Source organism: Thamnophis sirtalis, unplaced genomic scaffold (genome assembly GCF_051295495.1).
Source record: "Thamnophis sirtalis isolate CommonGarterSnake01/CBP01778 unplaced genomic scaffold, rThaSir2_p1.2 scaffold_3, whole genome shotgun sequence".
Classification (NCBI taxonomy): Eukaryota; Metazoa; Chordata; class Lepidosauria; order Squamata; family Natricidae; genus Thamnophis; species Thamnophis sirtalis.
Window position 1 is genome coordinate 168,533,267 of NW_028261383.1, and position 20,947 is coordinate 168,554,213.

Here is a 20,947-nt window from a genome sequence, read left to right on the forward strand (position 1 = left end):
AGATCCCACAGGGTGGGCCAGACAGTGTCGGCTGGCAGCTCCCCGGAGGAGAGCCTTCTCTGTGGCTGCTCCGACCCTTTGGAATGAACTACCCCCAGAGATCCGAGGTGGCGCAGTGGTTAGAGTGCAGTACTGCAGCCACTTCAGCTGACTGCTAGTTCTGCAGTTCGGCGGTTCAAATCTCACCGGCTCAGGGTTGACTCAGCCTTCCATCCTTCCAAGGTGGGTAAAATGAGGACCCAGATTGTTGGGGGCAATATGCCGACTCTGTAAACCGCTTAGAGAGGGCTGAAAGCCCTATGAAGCGGTATATAAGTCTAACTGCTATCGCTATCGCTATCGCTATCCGGACCTTGCCCACTCTCATGGCCTTCCGAAAATCTGTTAAAATATGGCTATTCCGGCAGGCCTGGGGCTGTTGACCTCATTGCTGAAGTCGAGCCCTGATTAGATTGGGTGCATGGGTGATGTTTTACATTGTTTTTTTATTTTTTTTAATTAATTACTCTTCTTTTCGTTTTGTAAGCTGCACGGAGTCCTTCGGGATTGGGCGGCCTATAAACCCACTAAATAAATAAATAAAATAAAATAAATGTCACCTCTGGCACTCGTGCCAAAGGTTCACCATCACAGCTTTAGCCACTACACCATCCCTGGCTGTCATTTTTACCCAGGCCAAGACCAAAGGCTATATTGGCCCAGGAAGCATCAACATACTCCCTGTGTCTGGATTGGTCTCTGCTTTGTTGCCCTCCTTTCCATTTTTAGCCTAGGTTTTGTTGGGAGAGATAATTCTCCTCCCCTTCCCCTTGTCCCTTCCAGTTTCTCAAGCAGTCTGCTCTCTTTCCGGTTCCACCACAAAACCGCGGTAGACTAAAGCGCGCTCGACGAAAGCGCGTACGTGACGTCATCACAGCGCGACGAAAACAGCACGCTGTGAGCAGTAAACTTAAAATTAACGCGTAAATCTAAACCTAACCCCCCCCCAAACCTAACCCTAAACCTAACCCTAAGCCTAACCCTTAACCTAACCCTAAACCTAACCCTAAACCTTACGCTTAACCTAACGCTAAACCTAACGCTAACCCTTAACCTAACCCTAAACCTAACCCTAACGCTTAACGTAACCCTAAACCTAACCCTAACCCTTAACCTAACCCTAACCCTAACCCTAACCCTAACCCTAACCCTTAACCTAACCCTAACCCTAACCCTAACCCTTAACCTAACCCTAACCCTTAACCTAACCCTTACCTTTACGTGAATCGGCTTGCTTTAATTTAATTTTAATTTAATTTATTTTTATTTGTCGCGCTGCTGCTGATGTCACGTACGCGCTTTAATCGGGCGCACTTTAGTGGACCGCGGTTTTGTCGTGCCACGCTCTTTCCCTTTTCTCTCCTTCATTCTTTCACTTACAGAGCTGGATTCCTAAGGGATGGAAACGCTTTGCTCTCTGCCTGCCGTGCTGCTCCTGCTGCTATGCTCAGAAGCAGCTGCCTTCCGGATTTGTGCCTTCAACGCTCAACGCTTTGCTGAAGGAAAGGTGAACAAACCTAGAGTTGTGGACATACTTGTTAAGGTAAGTGGCAAAATAGCACCTGAGTCCCCCCAGCTATTTCCTTCCCCTTTCTCTTTGCGGCCCTTGATAAGAAAAAAATATGGAAAACTAATTTCTTTTGCTTTAAAAACAAATTTAAATTTCTAGCCTTTATGAAGGTATGGGCAAAGTCTGAAATATTCATCCAGCACTTGAGATCACTACAATGGGACTGATTTCTTATGTCTATCAGAAGCCAAGTCAACTCTCCAAATATAAAGAGCCGAGGTGGCGCAGTGGTTAGAGTGCAGCACTGCAGGCTACTTCAGCTGACTGCAGTTCTGCAGTTCGGCTGTTCAAATCTCACCGGCTCAGGGTTGACTCAGGCTTCCATCCTTCCGAGGTGGGTAAAATGAGGACCCGGATTGTTACTGGGGGCAATATGCTGACTCTGTAAACGGCTTAGAGAGGGCTGAAAGCCCTATGAAGCGGTATATAAGTCCAACTGCTATTGCTATTGCTATTGCTATAAAGCAAGTGAAAACTGGTTTAATAAGCATAAAATGGCAAAGGCTGCAAAATTGGGAGTCTTGGAATTCTTTTCTTTTATTTTCACACAAGAATTAATTATGTTACACAAGAAGGGCTGTATATTTGAATGCTGTTTACAAGCATATATACTTTTTAAAATTAAAACGGTGTAAAAGAGGTAGGCTTAGAAGTGTTATCATAGACCAGCTATAGGAAGGTATGGGATGCGGCGGCTAAGACGCTAAGTTTGTCGATCAGAAAGGTCAGCAGTTTGGCAGATTGAATCTCTTGCAAGAGCCGAGGTGGCGCAGTGGTTAGGGTGCAGTACTGCAGGCCACTTCAGCTGACTGTTATCTGCAGTTCAGCGGTTCTAATCTCACCGGCTCAAGGTTGACTCAGCCTTCCATCCTTCCGAGGTGGGTGAAATGAGGACCCAGACTACGGGGGCGATATGCTGACTCTGTAAACCGCTTAGAGAGGGCTGAAAGCCCTATGAAGCGGTATATAAGTCTAACTGCTATTGCTATTGCTATTGCTATAGCACAAGGATAGTCAACCTTTTTCTAACTACCGTCCACTTTTGTATCTCTGTTAGTAGTAAAATTTTCTAACCACGCACCAGTTCCACAGTAATGGTGATTTATAAAGTAGGGAAGTAACTTTACTTTATAAAATTTATAAAGCAGAATTACAGCAAACCCCTACCGCCCACCATGAAAGCTGGAACGGCACACTAGTGGGCCGTAGGGACCAGGTTGACTACCATTGCTCTAGCACCTCGTAATGGAGTGACCTCCCATAACTTGTCCCAGCTTCTGCCAACCTAACAGTTTAAAAGCATGTAAAAATGCAAGCAGAAAAAAAATAGGGACCGCCTTTGGTGGGAAGGTAACAGCGTTCCGTGCACCTTCAGCATTTAGTCTACCATTTCACATGAAGATTTTTATTATATATATGTGTGTGTGTGTGTGTGTGTGTGTTTTTATTTCTGCTGATAAATAAATAAAGGGAGACTAGTATAGATCTATTTCAAGATATTTAGCTCTCATCAGCTAGCCATACCCTTACTGGGATTTGAACCTGGGCTATATTGCATACTAGGCAGACTTTTTAGCCATTAGGCCACAGGCTCTTATCCGTTATCAGTGAAGCCAGGGTGAAAGGTATCTATTAGATTTTTACAACCCCTGGTAAGCCCCAATTATGGGAGGAAGCTCGTCACAAGAGTCCATCATGACAGAAACCCAATGTTTTTTACTGTTGCCTTTGTTATATTTGTGTTTTTTTATTTGTGCTGATAAATAAATAAAGGGAGACTAGTATAGATCTATTTCAAGCTATTTAGCTCTCATCAGTTAGCCATACCCTTACTGGGATTTGAACCTGGGTACCTTTGAGCCCAGGTTCAAATCCCAGTAAGGGTATGGCTAGCTGATGAGAGCTAAATAGCTTGAAATAGATCTATACTAGTCTCCCTTTATTTATTTATCAGCACAAATAAAAAAACACACACACACATATGTGTGTGTGTGTGTGTGTGTATTAATGATTACGAAGGAGAATTACAATCTAAAGCAGTAGAGGCTTGACACAGATTTGCAATCTTGCTAAGTTCACAATATCATTATTTTATATGGGCAGGGAATTTGTTTTGAACTGGAAACATAGTGGCGACCATGTGTACTCCTTCCTGTAAAATGAAAAGGAGCACTTCAGAAATGATTCAGCCAGGCCACTGGTTTGTACAGATGTTGCCTAAAAGAAAATAGAATAGCAGAAGACCTCTGCCTTAAAACGTACTGTGTGAACACATCCTGGTAGATGTGTCCACATGTTATGTTAAACTCTTAAGCTGGGCCAGCCAAATATAATCGCTGTCTTCTCATATGATACAAAAGCCAAACGATTAAGTCATTTTGTGGTTGAATGTGATGGCCTGGTTTATCCAACATGCCAAGTCAACTAGGCTTCCATGAAATGTCCAACCACAACCTCTCTATTATGCTCTGGCCTAGTCTAGCATCTGGAAACTGAGCTTGGGAAAAGCTATTTCATCCTATGCATCCTGTCGAAATCCCAGTGAGGTCATGACATCAGCCCTCAAATTATGTGTTCAATGTAGTTGGCATCAATTGCCTCATGGCATGAATAAGTGCATAATTTGCATCATGTGTGCAATGATGCCATAATGTGCCTGAATCCCAGAGCTCTGGGTATTCATGTACCAATTCCAGAAGTCCATTTTAAATGGAGAAGCGTAGGGTGCATAACAATGCAAAACTCTTGATTCCCTTGTCATTCATCAGTACCCATAATACAATGCCTTCTCCAAATTATATTTTGCTAAATTGGGCTTATTTCTAATTGAGTTATGCTAAGAGAAAAGCAATAGGAGCAGCTGGCAGCAACGTTCCTCTCCATCCTTCTCACCAGAGGTGGGTTCCTACCAGTTCGCACCTATTCGGTAGAACCGGTTCGTCAAATCTACCGAACCGGTTAGAAGAGGTTCCACCAGTGGACCCGGAAAGCAGGCCACACCTACAGAAGAGGTTTCAAAAATTTTTTGAAACCCACCACTGCCACACACACACACACACACACAGACAGACAGACAGACAGACTGACACAGAGAGAGAGAGAAAGAGAAAGAAAGGAAGAAATAAATAAAGAAAAAAGAAAAAAGAAAGAAAAAGAGTGAGAGAGAGATGAAAAAAAAGGGACAGAGAGACAAAAGGAAGGAAAGAGAGAGAGAGAGAAAGAAAGAAAGAAAGATAGCAGTAGCAATAGCAGTTAGACTTATATACCGCTTCATAGGGCTTTCAGCCCTCTCTAAGCGGTTTACAGAGTCAGCATATTGCCCCCAACAACAATCCGGGCCCTCATTTCACCCACCTCGGAAGGATGGGAGGCTAAGTCAACCTGAGCTGGTGAGATTTGAACAGCCAAACTGTAGAACTACAGTCAGCTGAAGTAGCCTAGAGTGCTGCATTTAACCACTGCGCCACCTTGGCAAGAAAGAGAAAGAAAGAAAGAAAGAAAGAAAGAAAGAAAGAAAGAAAGAAAGAAAGAAAGAAAGAAAGAAAGAAATTCAAAGGGACCCAAAGGGGTTAATTTTATTACTCTGCTCTATTCCTTTTTTTTATGTCTACAGATCTTGGCTCGCTGTGATATTTCAGTCTTACAAGAAGTGATGGATGCAAAAGGAAAGGCAGTGCCTGCTTTGATGGATGCCTTGCGCCAGTGAGTCTGAGGGCTGCACAAGAAACATGATCCCAAAAGATCAGAGGGATATAAATAGATCAGTGACGTGCGGTGAGGTTTATGGCTGGTGAGGCAGTCCTCTCCCCGAACACCCCACTGACTAAAGCACTTTCTTTTGCATGCCTGAGCTCGCGGCAGCCCGCCTGAGCTCTGCCGCGAGCAGAGGCGGGTGAAAGAAAGTGCTTTAGTCAGTGGGGTGCAGGGGTGGGTTTCAGGCGGTTCGCGGCGGTCCCCGCGAACCGGTTGGTCAGCGAACCCGGAAGTAAGTAACTTCTGGGAACGCCGAAGGGCCCGCGTTTCTTACCCGGTTTTGACGAGTTCTGCGCTTTCACGCATGCGCAGGACGCATACAGCGCCTGCGCGATCCTCCAGGAGCAGCTGGAGCATTGCACAGACGCTAGTACGCATGCATGCACTGCGCGCGTGCACAAGGACGCCGCCGGCCCCGTTCCAACTGAACTGGTTGGAACGGGGCGAGAAACCCACCCCTGGTGAGGTGTCAGGGGAGAGGAGAGAATGCCTGAGCATTTATTAAAGAAAAAAGAGGGAAAAAAGGAAATTGAAAGAAAACAGGAAGCGTGGGGTGGGGGGCATCAGAAACAGAGAGAGGAGGAAGAGTGAGCGCGACGCTGCAGCTTTAAACAGAATGACAGAGTTGAAGCCTCTAAAAAATGCGCCCTCTACTATGAGGCAGGAGAACTGCGTGCCTCAACTACCTCGGGATTTTTTAGGCTTTTAACCCTTGCTTAACTCTGCTCGAGCACCTAAAAAGTCAGGCTAGATGAGTATTGAGTATTGAGTAATTTATTTATATGCCGCCCTTTTCCCTGGGGGGACTCAGGGCGGCTTACAACTCGAAAAGGGAGGGAAACAAACAATTAACACATAAGACAATACATCATTAAAAGCATTCAATGCTCAATGCTCAAAAGCATTGAGCCATTCATACTATTCGGGTGGGTTACAGTCTTTAATCCCAGGCCTGACGGGATAGCCAGATTTTAAGGGCTGTGCGGGAGGTCTGGAGGGTGGTGAGGGTACGAATCTCCACGGGGAGATCGTTCCATAGGGTCGGAGCTGCCACCGAGAAGGCTCTCCTCCGCGTAGTTGCCAGTCGACATTGACCGGCAGATGGGACTCGGAGGAGGCCTAATCTATGGGATCTAATTGGTCGGGTGGAGGTAATTGGCAGTAAGCGGTCTCTCAAGTATGAGGGATGCAGTTCTCCTGCCTCATGGTAGGGGGCGCTTTTTACAGGCTTTTTTAAACAGGCAGTCATTCACGGTGTGGCAGCAGCTAGCTAGCCTAACCTCAGCACTCGCCTTTTCCCGTTTACATTTTTTTTTCCTTTTCATGATTGACAGTGGTGAGGCTGTGCCCCCCCTGACTGTACGTCATTGAAATAGATGAGCAGTCGGGGGCTGCCAAGAATTTGGAGTGATCAGAAAAAGGAAGAGACCCCTTTAGGCAGGAAAGGTAGTCCAGATATTTGAAGATGACAAGTAGCAATTGCCTTTCTCCTTATATTGCCAGGAGGGAGGGAGCGGGGGGGGGGGGGGGAGGAAGCATGGAAAATCTGTCAGGAGAAATAAAGTTGCATGGCTTAGGGCCAGCATACCTGTGAGACCACCTACTGCCACACTCCTCCCAACGGCCGGTAAGATCCCACAGGGTGGGCTTCCTTCAGATGCCGTCAGCCAGACAATGTTGGCTGGCAGCTCCCCGGAGGAGAGCCTTCTCTGTGGCTGCCCCGACCCTTTGGAACGAATTACCCCCAGAAATCCGGACCTCACCCTCTCTCATGGCCTTCAGAAAAGCTGTCAAGACCTGGCTATTCCGGCAGGCCTGGGGCTGTTGACCTCATTGTTGAGGTCCAGCCCCGACTGAAATGAATGTATCTGTGTTTTTTTTTTTAACTTGTCTATTTTATTTTTATTTTCTTTTGTTTTCTTTTCTTTCCCCTCTCTGTAAGCCGCCCGGAGTCCTTCCGGGATTGGGCGGCCTATAAATAAAATTAAACTTGAAACTGGAAAGTTAACAGAATAACAGAGTTGGAAGCAGTGGTGGGATTCCAGTTTTTTTACTACCGGTTCTGTGGGTGTGGCTTGGTGGGCGTGGCAGGGGAAGGGTACTACAAAATCCCCATTCCCTCCCCACCCCACTAACCTGCTTTCCTGCTCTGTTCTCCTGTTCAGGGCAACAAAAGAAGATCAGCTGGGAGGCAGCAGGGGGCGGGGCCAGCCTATTTGCCGGTTCTCTGAACTACTCAAAAATCCCGCTACCGGTTCTCCGGAACCTGTCAGAACTGGCTGAATACCACCTCTGGTTGGAAGGGTCCCCCCCGCTGAAGAAGGAAACCCAGTACCATTTCAGACAAATGGTTGCCCGATTTCTTCTTTAAAAACTTCAGAGTTGGAGCCTCCACAACTTCTGGAGGCAAGCCATTCCACTAATTAATTATTTGGAAATTTCCCCTTAGTTCTAAGTCGCTTCTCTCCTTGATTAGTTTCCACCCATTGCTTTTTGTCCTGCCGTCAGGTGCTTTGGAAAATAGTTTGACTCCCTCTTCTTTGTGGCAGCCCCTGAGATATTGGAAGACTGCTATCATGTCTCCCCTAGTCCTTCTTTTCATTACCCAGTTAATGTTAAAACAGCTCCTCCCTAGCAATTTCAACAATATCATTATAGACAGATTGTTGCTTTAGTTTGGCAAGATCAAGAGATTATCTAAGGGTAAATATTTCCCTATCTTTCCATAGCCATGTACTCTTTGATCAGCAAATATAGCAGGCTTAAATCCCGTGGGGTTTTCTTTTCCCAGGTTTGATGACCTACATAGCTACAGTCACCTCACCAGCCCTTTGCTCGGACGTGGAAATTATCAAGAACGATATGTATACATATACAGGTACGGTATATTCACTCAGCCCAACTACCTGTAGCAATATTTATGATTGCATCTACATATGTTATTGAACGTAAGGATAATAATGATGTATTGTTATGATTTTTATAACCTCTATGTCAGATCAATTATAATTCTGAATTCCTAAACTTGGGTTGTTTCTTGTTGGAACCAGATCAGGCCTTTGAGATGAACTTGGCCTGAACATAAAAGCCTTCTGAATCCATTTATTTTATTTGTTTTCATGCAACATGTATACTCCACCGCAACGTACATACTTGCAATCTATTCTCTATCCATGTCTCATCCGTCTATCAAATTATTGTATTTATCTTTTTCTGTCTGTCTGTCTGTCTGTCTGTCTATCTATCTGTCTATCTGTCTATCTACTGTTTCTATCTATCTATCTGTCTGTCTGTCTGTCTGTCTGTCTATCATCTATCTACTCTGTCTGTCTGTCTGTCTATCTATCATCTATCTACTCCATCTATTGATCTATCTGTCTGTCTGTCTATCTGTCTACCTATCATCTATCTACTCCTATCTATCTATCTATCTATCTATCTATCTATCTATCTATCTATCTATCTATCTATCTATCTATCCATCCATCCATCCATCCATCCATCCATCCATCCATCCATCCATCATCTATCATCTATCTACTCTATCTATCTGCTGCCTGTCTGTCTGTCTGTCTATCATCTATCTACTCTCTCTGTCTATCTATCTATCTATCTATCTATCTATCTATCTATCTATCTATCTATCTATCTATCTATCTATCTATCTATCATCTATCTACTCTATCTACCTACCTACCTACCTACCTACCTACCTACCTACCTACCTACTAACCTACTAACCTACCTACTTACCTACCTCCATCCATCCATCCATCCATCCATCCACATTTCATTGTATCCTCTGTCACCTGCAGACATGGATTTGTATACAAATCCATCCACCACCATGATTCGCTTCCAAACATTAATAAATACTTTCCCAGTCGTACATCTGCTATTTCCCAACTATCATCCTTTAGAGACACATTAAGATTCACCCATGCCCTTAAAGGTGGAGGAGCCCAAGATTAAAAAGCTGTAAGATTCCACAAACTGCACATCTAGCAAGGTCTCACAATGTAAGTTGCAGGAGGTGAAAATAATTGGGATTTATGGGCCTAGCATAAGCCCACGAGGGAGATCTTGCAGCACAGGGTTGCTTATAGACCCCATGTGACCAATCCTTGTCTTCAAATAATTTGTTTTTATTGGTAGAAGGATAAAGGACAAAAGCAAAACAATGCACTAGGACTTGTCACTAAGTTATAACCCCATCAATTCCCCCTTCGTAATGCATTAAGCAGAGCACACAATATACCAGTGGTGAATTTCAATTTTTTTTAGAATCTCTTCTGTGGGTGTGGCCTGCTTTGTGGGAGTGGCTTGCTGGCCATGTGATGAGGTGGGAGTGGCTTACCAGCCATGTGACTGGGTGGGCGTGGCCAACTTGTAAAATGTGGTGAAACTCACTTAACAACGCTCTTGCTTAGCAACCAAAATGTTGGCTCAGAAACTCTGGCATTTGAAGCACGCAAGGCTTAAAGCTGTCAAGTTGCAAGACCCTCGCACCCTAACCCTTTAGGAAAAAAAACCCAGGGGTGTTCAAACTTGACAGCTTTAAGACTTGTGGACTTCAACTCCCAGAATTCCTCCTCCAGTCATGTTGGCTCAGGAACTCTGGCATTGAAGCAGGCAAGTCTTAAAACTGTCAAGTTGCAAGACCCTTGCACCCCTAATCCTTTAGGAAAAAAACCCAGGGGTGTTCAAACTTGACAGCTTTAAGACTTGTGGACTTCAACTCCCAGAATTCCTCCTCTTGCTCTTCATCTTGATGGTGTGCGGATGGGGGGAGGGAGCTGGAACCGGTTCTAAACGGCACTGTAGATTTGTGGAACCTCTTCTATAGCTGAGGTTAGAACTGGCAGGAACCCAACCCCTGCAATATACCCATAAAAGATCACTTTTTATAAGATCTGAAATATGGGTGAAAAAAAGAAAAGTGACCATATCAGCAGAGCTTACAGAATCAATACAATCTTAACCCCTTCTTTACTTGTAAACATGCAGTGGTCCATCCAAGGTAGGTGGAGGAATGGAAAGCCAGAAAAATCAGTGGGAACACAAAAGTTACCGCAAAGAGAAACTGAATCCTTCCGACCAAGGAAAATTCTTTTGGAGCTAGGAAGAGAAATCCAGCTTGGAGAGAAATCTATCGTTGGATCTTTAACCCTTATTTTCATCTCCTTCCTGGGACCAAGCCTATTTTCCTGTGTTTCCCACTTCCTGTAGGAACCAGAAGACTCGGATACTGGATCACTATACATATGAAGATCTGCATCCGGACCGACCGGATGTCTTTGCTCGTGAACCCTTTATCGCCCGTTTCAGCACGGCAAACAAAGGTGAAATCCTATATTACAAACGAGGGTTCATTTTCAACAAGAATAATCCAGATCTCTGGAGGGAATGATCCAGAGTGAAGTTCCTGGCAATTTTTTCCCCTTAAGCCTCATTTCAAAGACTCCTGCTCTTCTAGATAATTAGAACCACCAAGATGTTCTGGGCCAGAAATCTCTATTGTCCAGTCAGTTAGAGCAGTGCATGGGGACCCTTTGCTTTCTATCACCTCTGGCCAGAGTGTTTTTTTTTTTTAAAGAAGAGTCTCAATGTTTTCCATGATACCTGCATTCAAAGGTTTGTTTCAAATCTGATCAGAATAATCAGGGGAGAGCAAACAGAGGTTCCAAAGTTTAGCTTGTTCTCACTGTTGTGGTTGAATGTGCTTCTTTATTTTGTATTTTGTCCTATACTGACTACCCAGCAGTGGTGGGATTCAGCCGGTTCGCACCTATTTGGGAGAACCGGTTGGTAACTTTCTAAGTAGCTCAGAGAACTGGTTGTTGGAAGAAATCTCCTTTTGTTTTTTCCCACTTTACAGGGCTAATCCTGTAAGGAAGGCAGGAAGGAAACATTCTGGTGTTGTTTCTAGCCTAATCTTTATTGTCCTGCTTACAGAAACTGCTGTAACCCTTATTACCATTGTAACAACTAATAGCAATAGCAATAGCAGTTAGACTTATATACCGCTTCATAGGGCTTTCAGCCCTCTCTAAGCGGTTTACAGAGTCAGCATATTGCCCCCAACAACAATCCGGGTCCTCATTTTACCCACCTCGGAAGGATGGAAGGCTGAGTCAACCCTGAGCCGGTGAGATTTGAACAGCCGAACTGCAGAACTGCAGTCAGCTGAAGTAGCCTGCAGTGCTGCATTTAACCACTGCGCCACCTTGGCTCTCTAAGGCGAAGCGTCCATCGACCTGAGTGACCTTGAGTTGGCCACGCCCACCCAGTCACATGACCACCGAGCCCCACCTACCCAGATGGTTATTAGGGCAGAGAACCGGTTGTTAAATTATTTGAATCCCACCCCTGCTACCCAGGTACCTCAGTGGTTCATCAGAATAATGTGTTGATTTTGGTTTCCAAACTGAGTGGCTAGTCCTTACAGTTGTCTTTTTCTATTTGCACTTCTCCCAAGAGCTTCCAGAGCTGGTGCTGATCCCACAGCACACGATGCCATCCAAGGCAGAAGCTGAAATCGATGCTCTCTATGATGTTTTCCTGAATGTTCAGGAACGCTGGGCCACAGAGGTATGTCAGTGATTGATGCAAGAGGCAGAGAACTTATACAAGGGCCCCAAACATTGGAGCCTTTACACGGCCCTCCCCCCCCCCACTCCTTTTCCATTGCAGGTTGACATCCCCAGCTGCATTTGCAACATTCATATGACTTTGTATACATGGAAACTCTATTCCCATAATAGAAGAGTTGTGATATCCGTTCAGACCATCAGCATCTATGGGACCCTGTTGCTTTCATCACAAGGAAAGCAGCAGTAAAAAGTAAAAATCTTTATTACGGTCAAAGACCAGCAATACACATTAGTTTTTACACTATATTAAAAAATACTAACATTAAAATATAATTAACATTAAAAGTGGATAATAACATAATGGTCCAAAGATTGTTAGAGGTATGTCCAGATAATTGGTACAAGATGACAACTATACTTCAATTTTTTTCTTATGGACATTGCAGAACTTTGCCACTGCATACGTGGTAACCGGGTTAGTGTCCTGGAGGAGGAAGCCTAGATAAAAATTGTCTGCCCTCCCTGGCAATCTCTCTAATAAGGGGAGAATATGTGCAGACCTACAAGCTCTGTATAGCTCGCAGTGTAATAGAACATGTGAGATATCTTCCACTTCTCCTTTACCACATATACAAACCCGTTCTGCTGTAGGTGTTCTCTTATACCTGCCCTGGAGGATTGCTGAAGGAAGAATGTTAAATCTGGTTCTGAAGAAAGCTATTCTTTGTTTTGGGGAGATCAGGTCATTTAGATATCTTGCCGATTCCCACCCACCCTGTTTGATTCTGTCCCTACTGTGGAGAGGCAACCTATTTAGTTCTTCTTGGAACTCCATGTCCCTCATTCTATTAATTACTACTTGCTTTGCTTGCTCAAAGCCTAGGGATATTAAGAATAACGGTGAGAGCCCATAAGAGCCCAGCTTGTGATCAATTGCCTGTTTCCAGGGGGAAGGGACATTGTCAGTCAACACTAGTGGGGACAGTCCCTCTGGGAAGAAATGCATTTTAAGCCAATAAAAAAGCAGCAGCATTCCATCACTGCACAATCTCCATTCCTTTGAGGCATGCACACAACACCACAATCACATAGGAAAGGGCAAGGCCTTTACTACAATGGTATGATGTCCTAGTGTCTGGCTGTCCCTCTCCTCCCATCCCATTTCCCCTACCTAGGAAATGGTGCTGATTCAAAAATGAGAGAAAGCATTTCCTGGAAAATATGGTCTTGAAAATAAGACCATATTTCCGAACCGCTTTTGTTCACTCTCAGAAGAAAATCCTTAGCATCAGTAAAGGTAGACTGAAAGTAGAATTAAAGTTGTGATACATGTAAAGCCAGTTACTATCCCACCAGCAACATATCAGCTGAATTTAAGTATGCTGGGCAATTCCAAGGAATGCCACATGGTTCACCCACAAATGTGCGAATGACAAAAGCGCGCTTGACTAAACCACGGTGACAAAACCGCAAGTTCTAAAGCGCGCCGACGAATGAGCGCTGAAGCGCGCCAACAACAGCGCGGCGACAGAAGCGCGCTGTAACCCTAACCCTAAACCTAACCCTAACCCTAAACCTAAACCTAAACCTAAACCTAACCCTTACCTTAACTTAAATCGCGCTTCTGTCGGCGCGCTGTTGTCGGCGCGCTGTTGTCGGCGCGTTGATGACATCGCGGTTTTAGCGCCGTGGTTTTGTCGGCGCGCTTTTGTCGTTCGCGCATTTGTCGGGCCACGATGCCACATTAATATTGCTACCATTTCATGTCAGCTTATGTGACTAGTTAGAGTTTGCTATTTATCTTAACTTTGAAAACAGTGGCTAGAAATAATTCTACCAATTCTGTGCCTGCTTCAACATTTTCCCCACTTACTCATGGAAGTCATACACTACCATTCAAGAAAAGTTAGTACAAGTAAAAAAAGCAAAGAGCAAAAATAAATTGCCCATCTAATGAGTAGCAGGTTAAAACAGCATTTCCTTATTCATGCAAGCATCTCATCTTTGAGGCAGACTCATAATGCAGCTTCTGTTATCCTTCTGCAATGTGTACTGATGGTCCTTGAAAAGGATTACAAGATAACAGGTGAAGGACCTTGAACACTCAAGAATGAAATGAAGTTTTAGTTGAACAATATATTCCTTGGCATCTATTTATTGATTTATATATCAGTTTTATTTGTACAAATCAAGGCAGCATGCATACATTATGCTCCCTTCTTCTATTTCCCCCACCACAACAACCTTGTAGGTGGGCTGGACTGAGAGAGATAGATTGGCCCAAAGGTTCCACCACAAAACCGCATTCGACTAAAGCGCGCTCGACGAAACCGCGTAGCTGACGTCATCACAGCGCAACGAAAAAAGCACGCTGTAAAAGCTAAAGCTAAAATTAACCCCTAAACCTAACCCCCCTAAACCTAATCCTAAACCTAACCCTAAACCTAACCCTAAACCTAACCCTAAACCTAACCCTAAACCTAACCCTAAACCTAATCCTTAACCTAACGCTAAACCTAATCCTAACCCTTAACCTAACCCTAAACCTAACCCTAACCCTTAACCTAACCCTAAACCTAACCCTAACCCTAACCCTAAACCTAACCCTTACCTTAACTTGAATCGGCTTGCTTTCAAAGCGCTATTTAAAGCGCCCTTTTTTCTCCGCGGTCGCTGTTGTCGCCCTGCTGATGATGTCAGCGATGCGGTTTAATCGGGCGCACTTTAGTGGAGCGCGGTTTTGTCGTGCCACAGGCCCAAAGACACCCAGCTGGCTTCCATGCCATTTCTCCGATTCTAGTCCAGCCTTTAACTGTCACTCCAACCTGGTTCTCAATATAGAAATATTTTGTTATTGTCTTTTGAAGACGTTTTTCCACTTCCCAGTTTAACCAAGGCCTGGGATTTCCTGGTGGTCTTCCATCCATGTTCTAACGACGCCCCACCCTGATTATCTTTTCAAGGTCAGCCATGTGCTGCGGATATCAAATGCTACATATTATTCTCGTAAAACATCACCCCCATTGCTAGGTGAAGATCTGCCAGTAAGAGTTGCAGCTGAGATAATGCTAAGTCGCTAATTCTACTAGCAACTTATTGATTTTTGAAAGACCAGATGTCATTTTTCTTCCTTCCAACACAGGACATGATTTTCTTGGGTGATTTCAACGCAGACTGTGGATACGTGGCCAAGAAACGTTGGAAAGACATCCGCCTGCGCCAGAAACCTGGCTTTCATTGGCTCATAGGAGACAAAGCTGACACCACTGTTCGAGAGAAGACCCACTGCGCTTATGACAGGTGGGATTAAGACTGCTTGGGCACAGGACTTTAGCTCTGAAGGGTAGGGTGCTGCTCATCAGGAAAGCCCTGAAGAGCCGAGGTGGCGCAGTGGTTAGGGTGCAGTACTGCAGGCCACTTCAGCTGACTGTTATCTGCAGTTCAGCGGTTCAAATCTCACCGGCTCAAGGTTGACTCATCCTTCCATCCTTCCGAGGTGGGTAAAATGAGGACCCAGACTGTGGGGGTGATATGCTGACTCTGTAAACCGCTTAGAGGGGGCTGAAAGCCCTATGAAGCGGTATATAAGTCTAACTGCTATTGCTATTTCTGCTTTGATTCCCTGAAGAGTTGCCAAGTGCTAAATGACTCCATAATGTTGTGCAAGGCCCTAACCCTAACCCTAACTCTGTAAACCGCTTAGAGGGGGCTGAAAGCCCTATGAAGCGGTATATAAGTCTAACTGCTATTGCTATTGCTAAATCCCAAATCTCGAAGGGTTCCCTTATCATAAAAAAGTGAGCTTATATAACATCCTGACTTTTTAGAATTATTATTTCATTGGATCACCAGCAGGATCCAGCATTGTAGGCTTGGGTCTGGTGTACATGTTGCAAGATCCATCCTGCTAACAATCTATTTCTTCTTCGCAACAGGATTGTGATTCATGGTGAACGCTGCCTGGATGCTGTTGTGCCTGGATCAGCTCGTCCATTTGATTTCCCCAAGGAATTTGGGCTTTCTGAGGAAGAGGTACCGGTCACTTTTGGAAGGGAGACAGAAATGATGCAACTACATTCAGAAGAAAAAAGCTGTTTCTATGTCTAGTCAGTTTTGTCTCTATGAAGGGCATGAAAAGCAACCTTCCATAAAGCTAAGGAAATACAGAAAACATAATAAGGGTAATCCAAGTTAGTAAGATTACGTAAGTGCAATAAATGAATAAGCAGGATAATGTGGTGCAGCCTCAAAGCATAGAAAATTTAATTATATTGATAGCTCAGTGAAATTTTTCTAAAAAGGAAGGTTTTTTTTGGTATATCAAATATACGTTTAAGTATGTGAGATACATTATCCTCATTATCATCATTTATTAAATGTATGATGTATGCTGCTGGACTCATAATGAATCTGGATCCTCAACACAAGAGGCAGGAAAATCATACCTAACATGCAGTGGTGGGATTCAGCCAGTTCGGGAGAACCGGTTGGTAACTTTCTAGGTAGTTCGGAGAACCGATTGTTGGAAGAAATCTCCTTTTGTTTTTTCCCCACTTTACAGGGCTAATCCTGTAAGGAAGGCAGGAAGGAAACATTCTAGTGTTGTGCCTAGCCTAATCTTTATTGACCTGCTTACAGAAACTGCCTCTCCGGTTAACCCTTATCACATTGTAACAGCCAAGGCGAAGTGCCCATCGACCTGAGTGACCTTGAGTTGGCCATGCCCACCCAGTCACATGACCACCGAGCCCCACCTACCCAGATGGTCATTAGGGCAGAGAACCGGTTGTTAAATTATTTGAATCCCACCACTGCTAACATGTAATTTTTTTCACAAATACCGTGGTCTGAAACTACTTAGGGGCTTCTTCATAAGAAACTGTGCTTTGAATAGAGCTCAGAATAGCAATAGCAGTTAGACTTATATACCGCTCCATAGGGCTTTCAGCCCTCTCTAAGCGGTTTACAGAGTCAGCATATCGCCCCCACAGTCTGGGTCCTTATTTTACCCACCTCGGAAGGATGGAAGGCTGAGTCAACCCTGAGCCGGTGAGATTTGAACCGCCAAACTGCAGATAGCAATCAGCTGAAGTGGCCTGCAGTTCTGCACTCTAACCAATGCGCCATGTATGATGCTTTAAGGCAGTGGTTCTCAACCTTCCTAGTGCCGCGACCCTTTAATACAGTTTCTCATATTGTGGTGACCCCCCAACCATAAAATTATTTTACGTTTTCCGTATTTTTTCAAAAATATTTGTTTTCCGATGGTCTTAGGCGACCCCTGTGAAAGGGTCATTCGACCCCCAAAGGGGTCCCGACCCACCGGTTGAGAACCACTGCTTTAAGAGATCAGTTTACTGGAGAAAAGAGCATAATGAGAACACGTTAAGTCACAGTGTGGCCAGTTAGATTTTGGCTTAGTCTGTGGTGCAAACATCATCTGTCGGCTGTGACCAGGGGGGCATTTGCCCAGGTTCGCCTGGTGCACCAGTTGCGTCCCTACCTGAACCGGGAGGCACTCGCAACAGTCACTCACGCTCTCGTGACCTCAAGACTGGACTACTGCAATGCTCTCTACATGGGGCAGCCCTTGAAGAGTATTCGGAGACTTCAACTCGTCCAGAATGCAGCCGTGCGAGCGATTGTGGGTGCACCTCGGTACACTCACGTTACACCTATCCTCCGCGAGCTGCACTGGTTACCGATCGGTCTCCGGATACGCTTCAAAGTGCTAGTCGTAACTTATAAAGCCCTTCATGGTATTGGACCTGGGTACTTGAGAGACCGCCTGCTGCCAATTACCTCCCAAAGACCCGTTAGATCACACAGGGTCGGCCTCCTCTGGGTTCCGTCCACCAGCCAATGCCACCTGGCTACTACCCGGGGGAGGGCCTTCTCTGTGGCAGCTCCAGCCCTTTGTAACGAACTCCCCGCAGAGATTCGGACCCTCACCTCTCTCCAGGCCTTCCGGAAAGCCGTCAAAACCTGGCTGTTCCGGCAGGCCTGGGGTTGATGAGTTCCCCTCCCCTCTCGACTTGTATGGTTGTATGATTCTTGTTTATTTTAATCATGCGTATTGTGTTTTATGTTCCCTTTTTCCCCCTTTGAGTTGTTCGCCGCCCTGAGTCCCTCCCGGAGAAGGGCGGCATACAAATACACTAAATCTGAATCTGAATCTGAAATCTTTTATCCACAAAATAAAGGTAAAGAATGTGACCTTTTTGCATTGTGGGAACCAATCTCAGGTTTGATCCAAAAATTTTATAATTCAGGCACTAGTTCTCTGTACTATGATAGGAGAAAGATTTTTAAAGAGGGATGTTAAAGTCACAGGGGACTGGAAAGTCAATCCCTGAGCAACATTTCTATAAAATGTCAGGATATGCTACATGACCCCTATAACTAAATCTGAGAGATTATCTGCTGCTTCTCTTATTTCTTCTTCTCCATTCAATTCCAATTGCAAGATCTTTCTTAATGATTAGGTTGATTTGGGGTGATGTTAGCTATAATCCCACGTCTCTGAAAAAAGCACTGGGGCAGGAAAGATTGGGCTGAAGTGATGAATTGGTGGCGAAGGCAATTCTTCCCTTGGGTTCGGAGCAGAAAACAGAAACATTTCCACTTCTGATCCTTTTCTCTTTCTCTTCACTTTCCAGGCCTTAGAGATCAGTGATCATTATCCTGTCGAGGTGGAACTTGTCTCTTCCTGCAAGAAGCTCCAGCCAGCTAGTTTAGCTGGTCTTGTGCTGCTGACTATAGTTGTGATATCAGACTCAAGATACGACATATGAAGGAAGAAGATGGCTGTTGTGCTAGTCCTAGAACAATGAGGCTTACTAAAAGGGTACATTACTCTCACAACAGCACTTGAATCAATTATGTTGACTCTAGATTCAGCTTCCATCTGTGGTGAGTCTCTGATGTTCTGACAGTAAGTTCTGGGAAAGCCTGGGAAATGGATCCCTCCTCAGTCAACGGGAGTGCTGGTTTCCCACCAGCTTATCAAGTACTTAGGAGAGGAGGGCTTGACAGCTCAAGGAAACAACAGCCAATGGCTTAATAGCCAGCCATCAACTTCCCAGTCAACAACTAAAAAGCTATTTTCAGCTGGGCACCATATAAACACCACACAGAGAACAGCTGAAAGTACACACTCTACTAGAGAGACATTCCCTGAGGATGGGCTTCAACACAAGTCTGAAAGCTTGGAAGACTAAACCTCCGGTCCCAGTAACCAACCCAGATTGGATCTTGCAAAAGTAGGTTCTCCCCAAAGTACCTACTTTTGGATCAGAGGTGGGTTCCTACCAGTTCGCACCTATTCAGTAGAACCGGTTCGTCAAATCTACTGAACTGGTTAGAAGAGGTTCCACCAGTGGACCCGGAAAGCAGGCCACACCTACAGAAGAGGTTCCAAAATTTTTTGAAACCCACCACTGGTCCTTGGATATGATTATTCTACACTATCATGCTCCTATTTATAAAACTCAGTGCCTCTGTGAAAGGTAAGGATGACTACTGCGTTTGTGGTGCAATCAGAACATTGCGTGTGTTGAAGTTGTTTTAACGCAAACCAAAGATGCCTTTTAAAAACAAGTTTACATCCTATTCTTATGCAGGCCAGTGCTGTGTGTGAGGTAATTTAAGGTGGTTCTGACAAGTGTCGTCGGCATCTTCATATCCGGTCACATGGGTGGCAAGCCACTCCCATCCGGTCACATGAGCGGCAAGCCACTCCCACAAAGGAGGCCACACCCACAGAGTAGATTCAAACAATTTTGAAACCCACCACTATTTTGGATTGATCCTTCTCATCAAGATTGGCAAAAGGACCCTTCAGGCAGTAAAAATGTATAAGGTTTTCTCATCCAGTTGAGCCATGCTTGGGCAAAGCCTCTTTGAGTTTGGATATCTACTCATATTCTCAAAGATCCTTACAGGTTGACTTCTTGATTCTGCTTCCTGATTGTACTCAACTACCTCAGGGATCCTGAATAGTAGATTTTGTATAGTATAAATATTATATATTTTACAGCACAATGTAAGCTCCGCCAATTTCTGAAAATCAGCAGCAAAAATAGCATTGACATTTACATGTTGAAGTTCAGTTTCCTGGCTTACTTAAAAAAAAAAATCTAGGCCTAAATAAGAAGGGATAAACTTGTGAGCAGAATTCTCCTTATGAATCAATAAGTTTCATTAAGTCCTTCATTTATTCTTTTAATATGCATCTATATGACAAATCCGTCATGATAAAGGAAAACTTTAGAAAACTTTAGATTATTATATGAAAAAAACACCTTAATAATGCATTTCTGAAGATTCGTGTATTTCAGTGCTTTCTCCACTTTTACTGCTCCCTAAAGTTAAACACATAATTAAGGTAGCTTTTATTGTAATTTTAAATTTTAACCAAAAAGGTGTTGTCAGTTAAGGTACATTGAGGTGGATGGACAGTTTTGTGGATTTTATATCAGGCACTGGCTTTATGGTTCTACTGTTTATTTTGTAAAACCGGTGTCAAAAATTTTAAGGGGCCTGGTAATATATAATAGCAATAGCAGTTAGACTTATATACCGCTTCATAGGGCTTTCAGCCCTCTCTAAGCGGTTTACAGAGTCAGCATATCGCCCCCGCCCCCCAGTCTGGGTCCTCATTTCACCCACCTCGGAAGGATGGAAGGCTGAGTCAACCTTGAGCCGGTGAGATTAGAACCGCTGAACTGCAGATAACAGTCAGCTGAAGTGGCTGCAGTACTGCACCCTAACCACTGCGCCACCTCGGCTCTTACATATATAAATATATGTAATATTAACTGTGGAATGAACACTGGTTTTGAACAAGAACTTTTTAATTCTTTCTAAATGATGCACCATTGTTTGAACTGGTTTCAGTAGATTCCCTGGTATGTGTTAAAGATAGCTCTGGCTTTGCATTATTTTCAATCACTGCCACACCTTATTTATAGCTTAGCTCTACTCCCATGAT

General features: G+C 44.3%; 1 protein-coding gene across 1 annotated transcript; it reads left to right on the forward strand.

Moving 5' to 3' along the window:
- Nucleotides 1-1,332: 1,332 nt before the first annotated feature.
- DNASE1L1 (deoxyribonuclease 1 like 1) lies at nt 1,333-18,780 on the forward strand. The gene is made up of 8 exons (XM_087710858.1): nt 1,333-1,582; nt 5,223-5,311; nt 8,154-8,240; nt 10,592-10,704; nt 11,841-11,953; nt 15,098-15,255; nt 15,891-15,987; nt 18,615-18,780. Exons 1-8 carry the CDS (start codon nt 1,439-1,441, stop codon nt 18,747-18,749), a joined length of 936 nt encoding a protein of 311 aa, XP_087566984.1. The 5' UTR covers nt 1,333-1,438; the 3' UTR covers nt 18,750-18,780.
- Nucleotides 18,781-20,947: the final 2,167 nt, after the last annotated feature.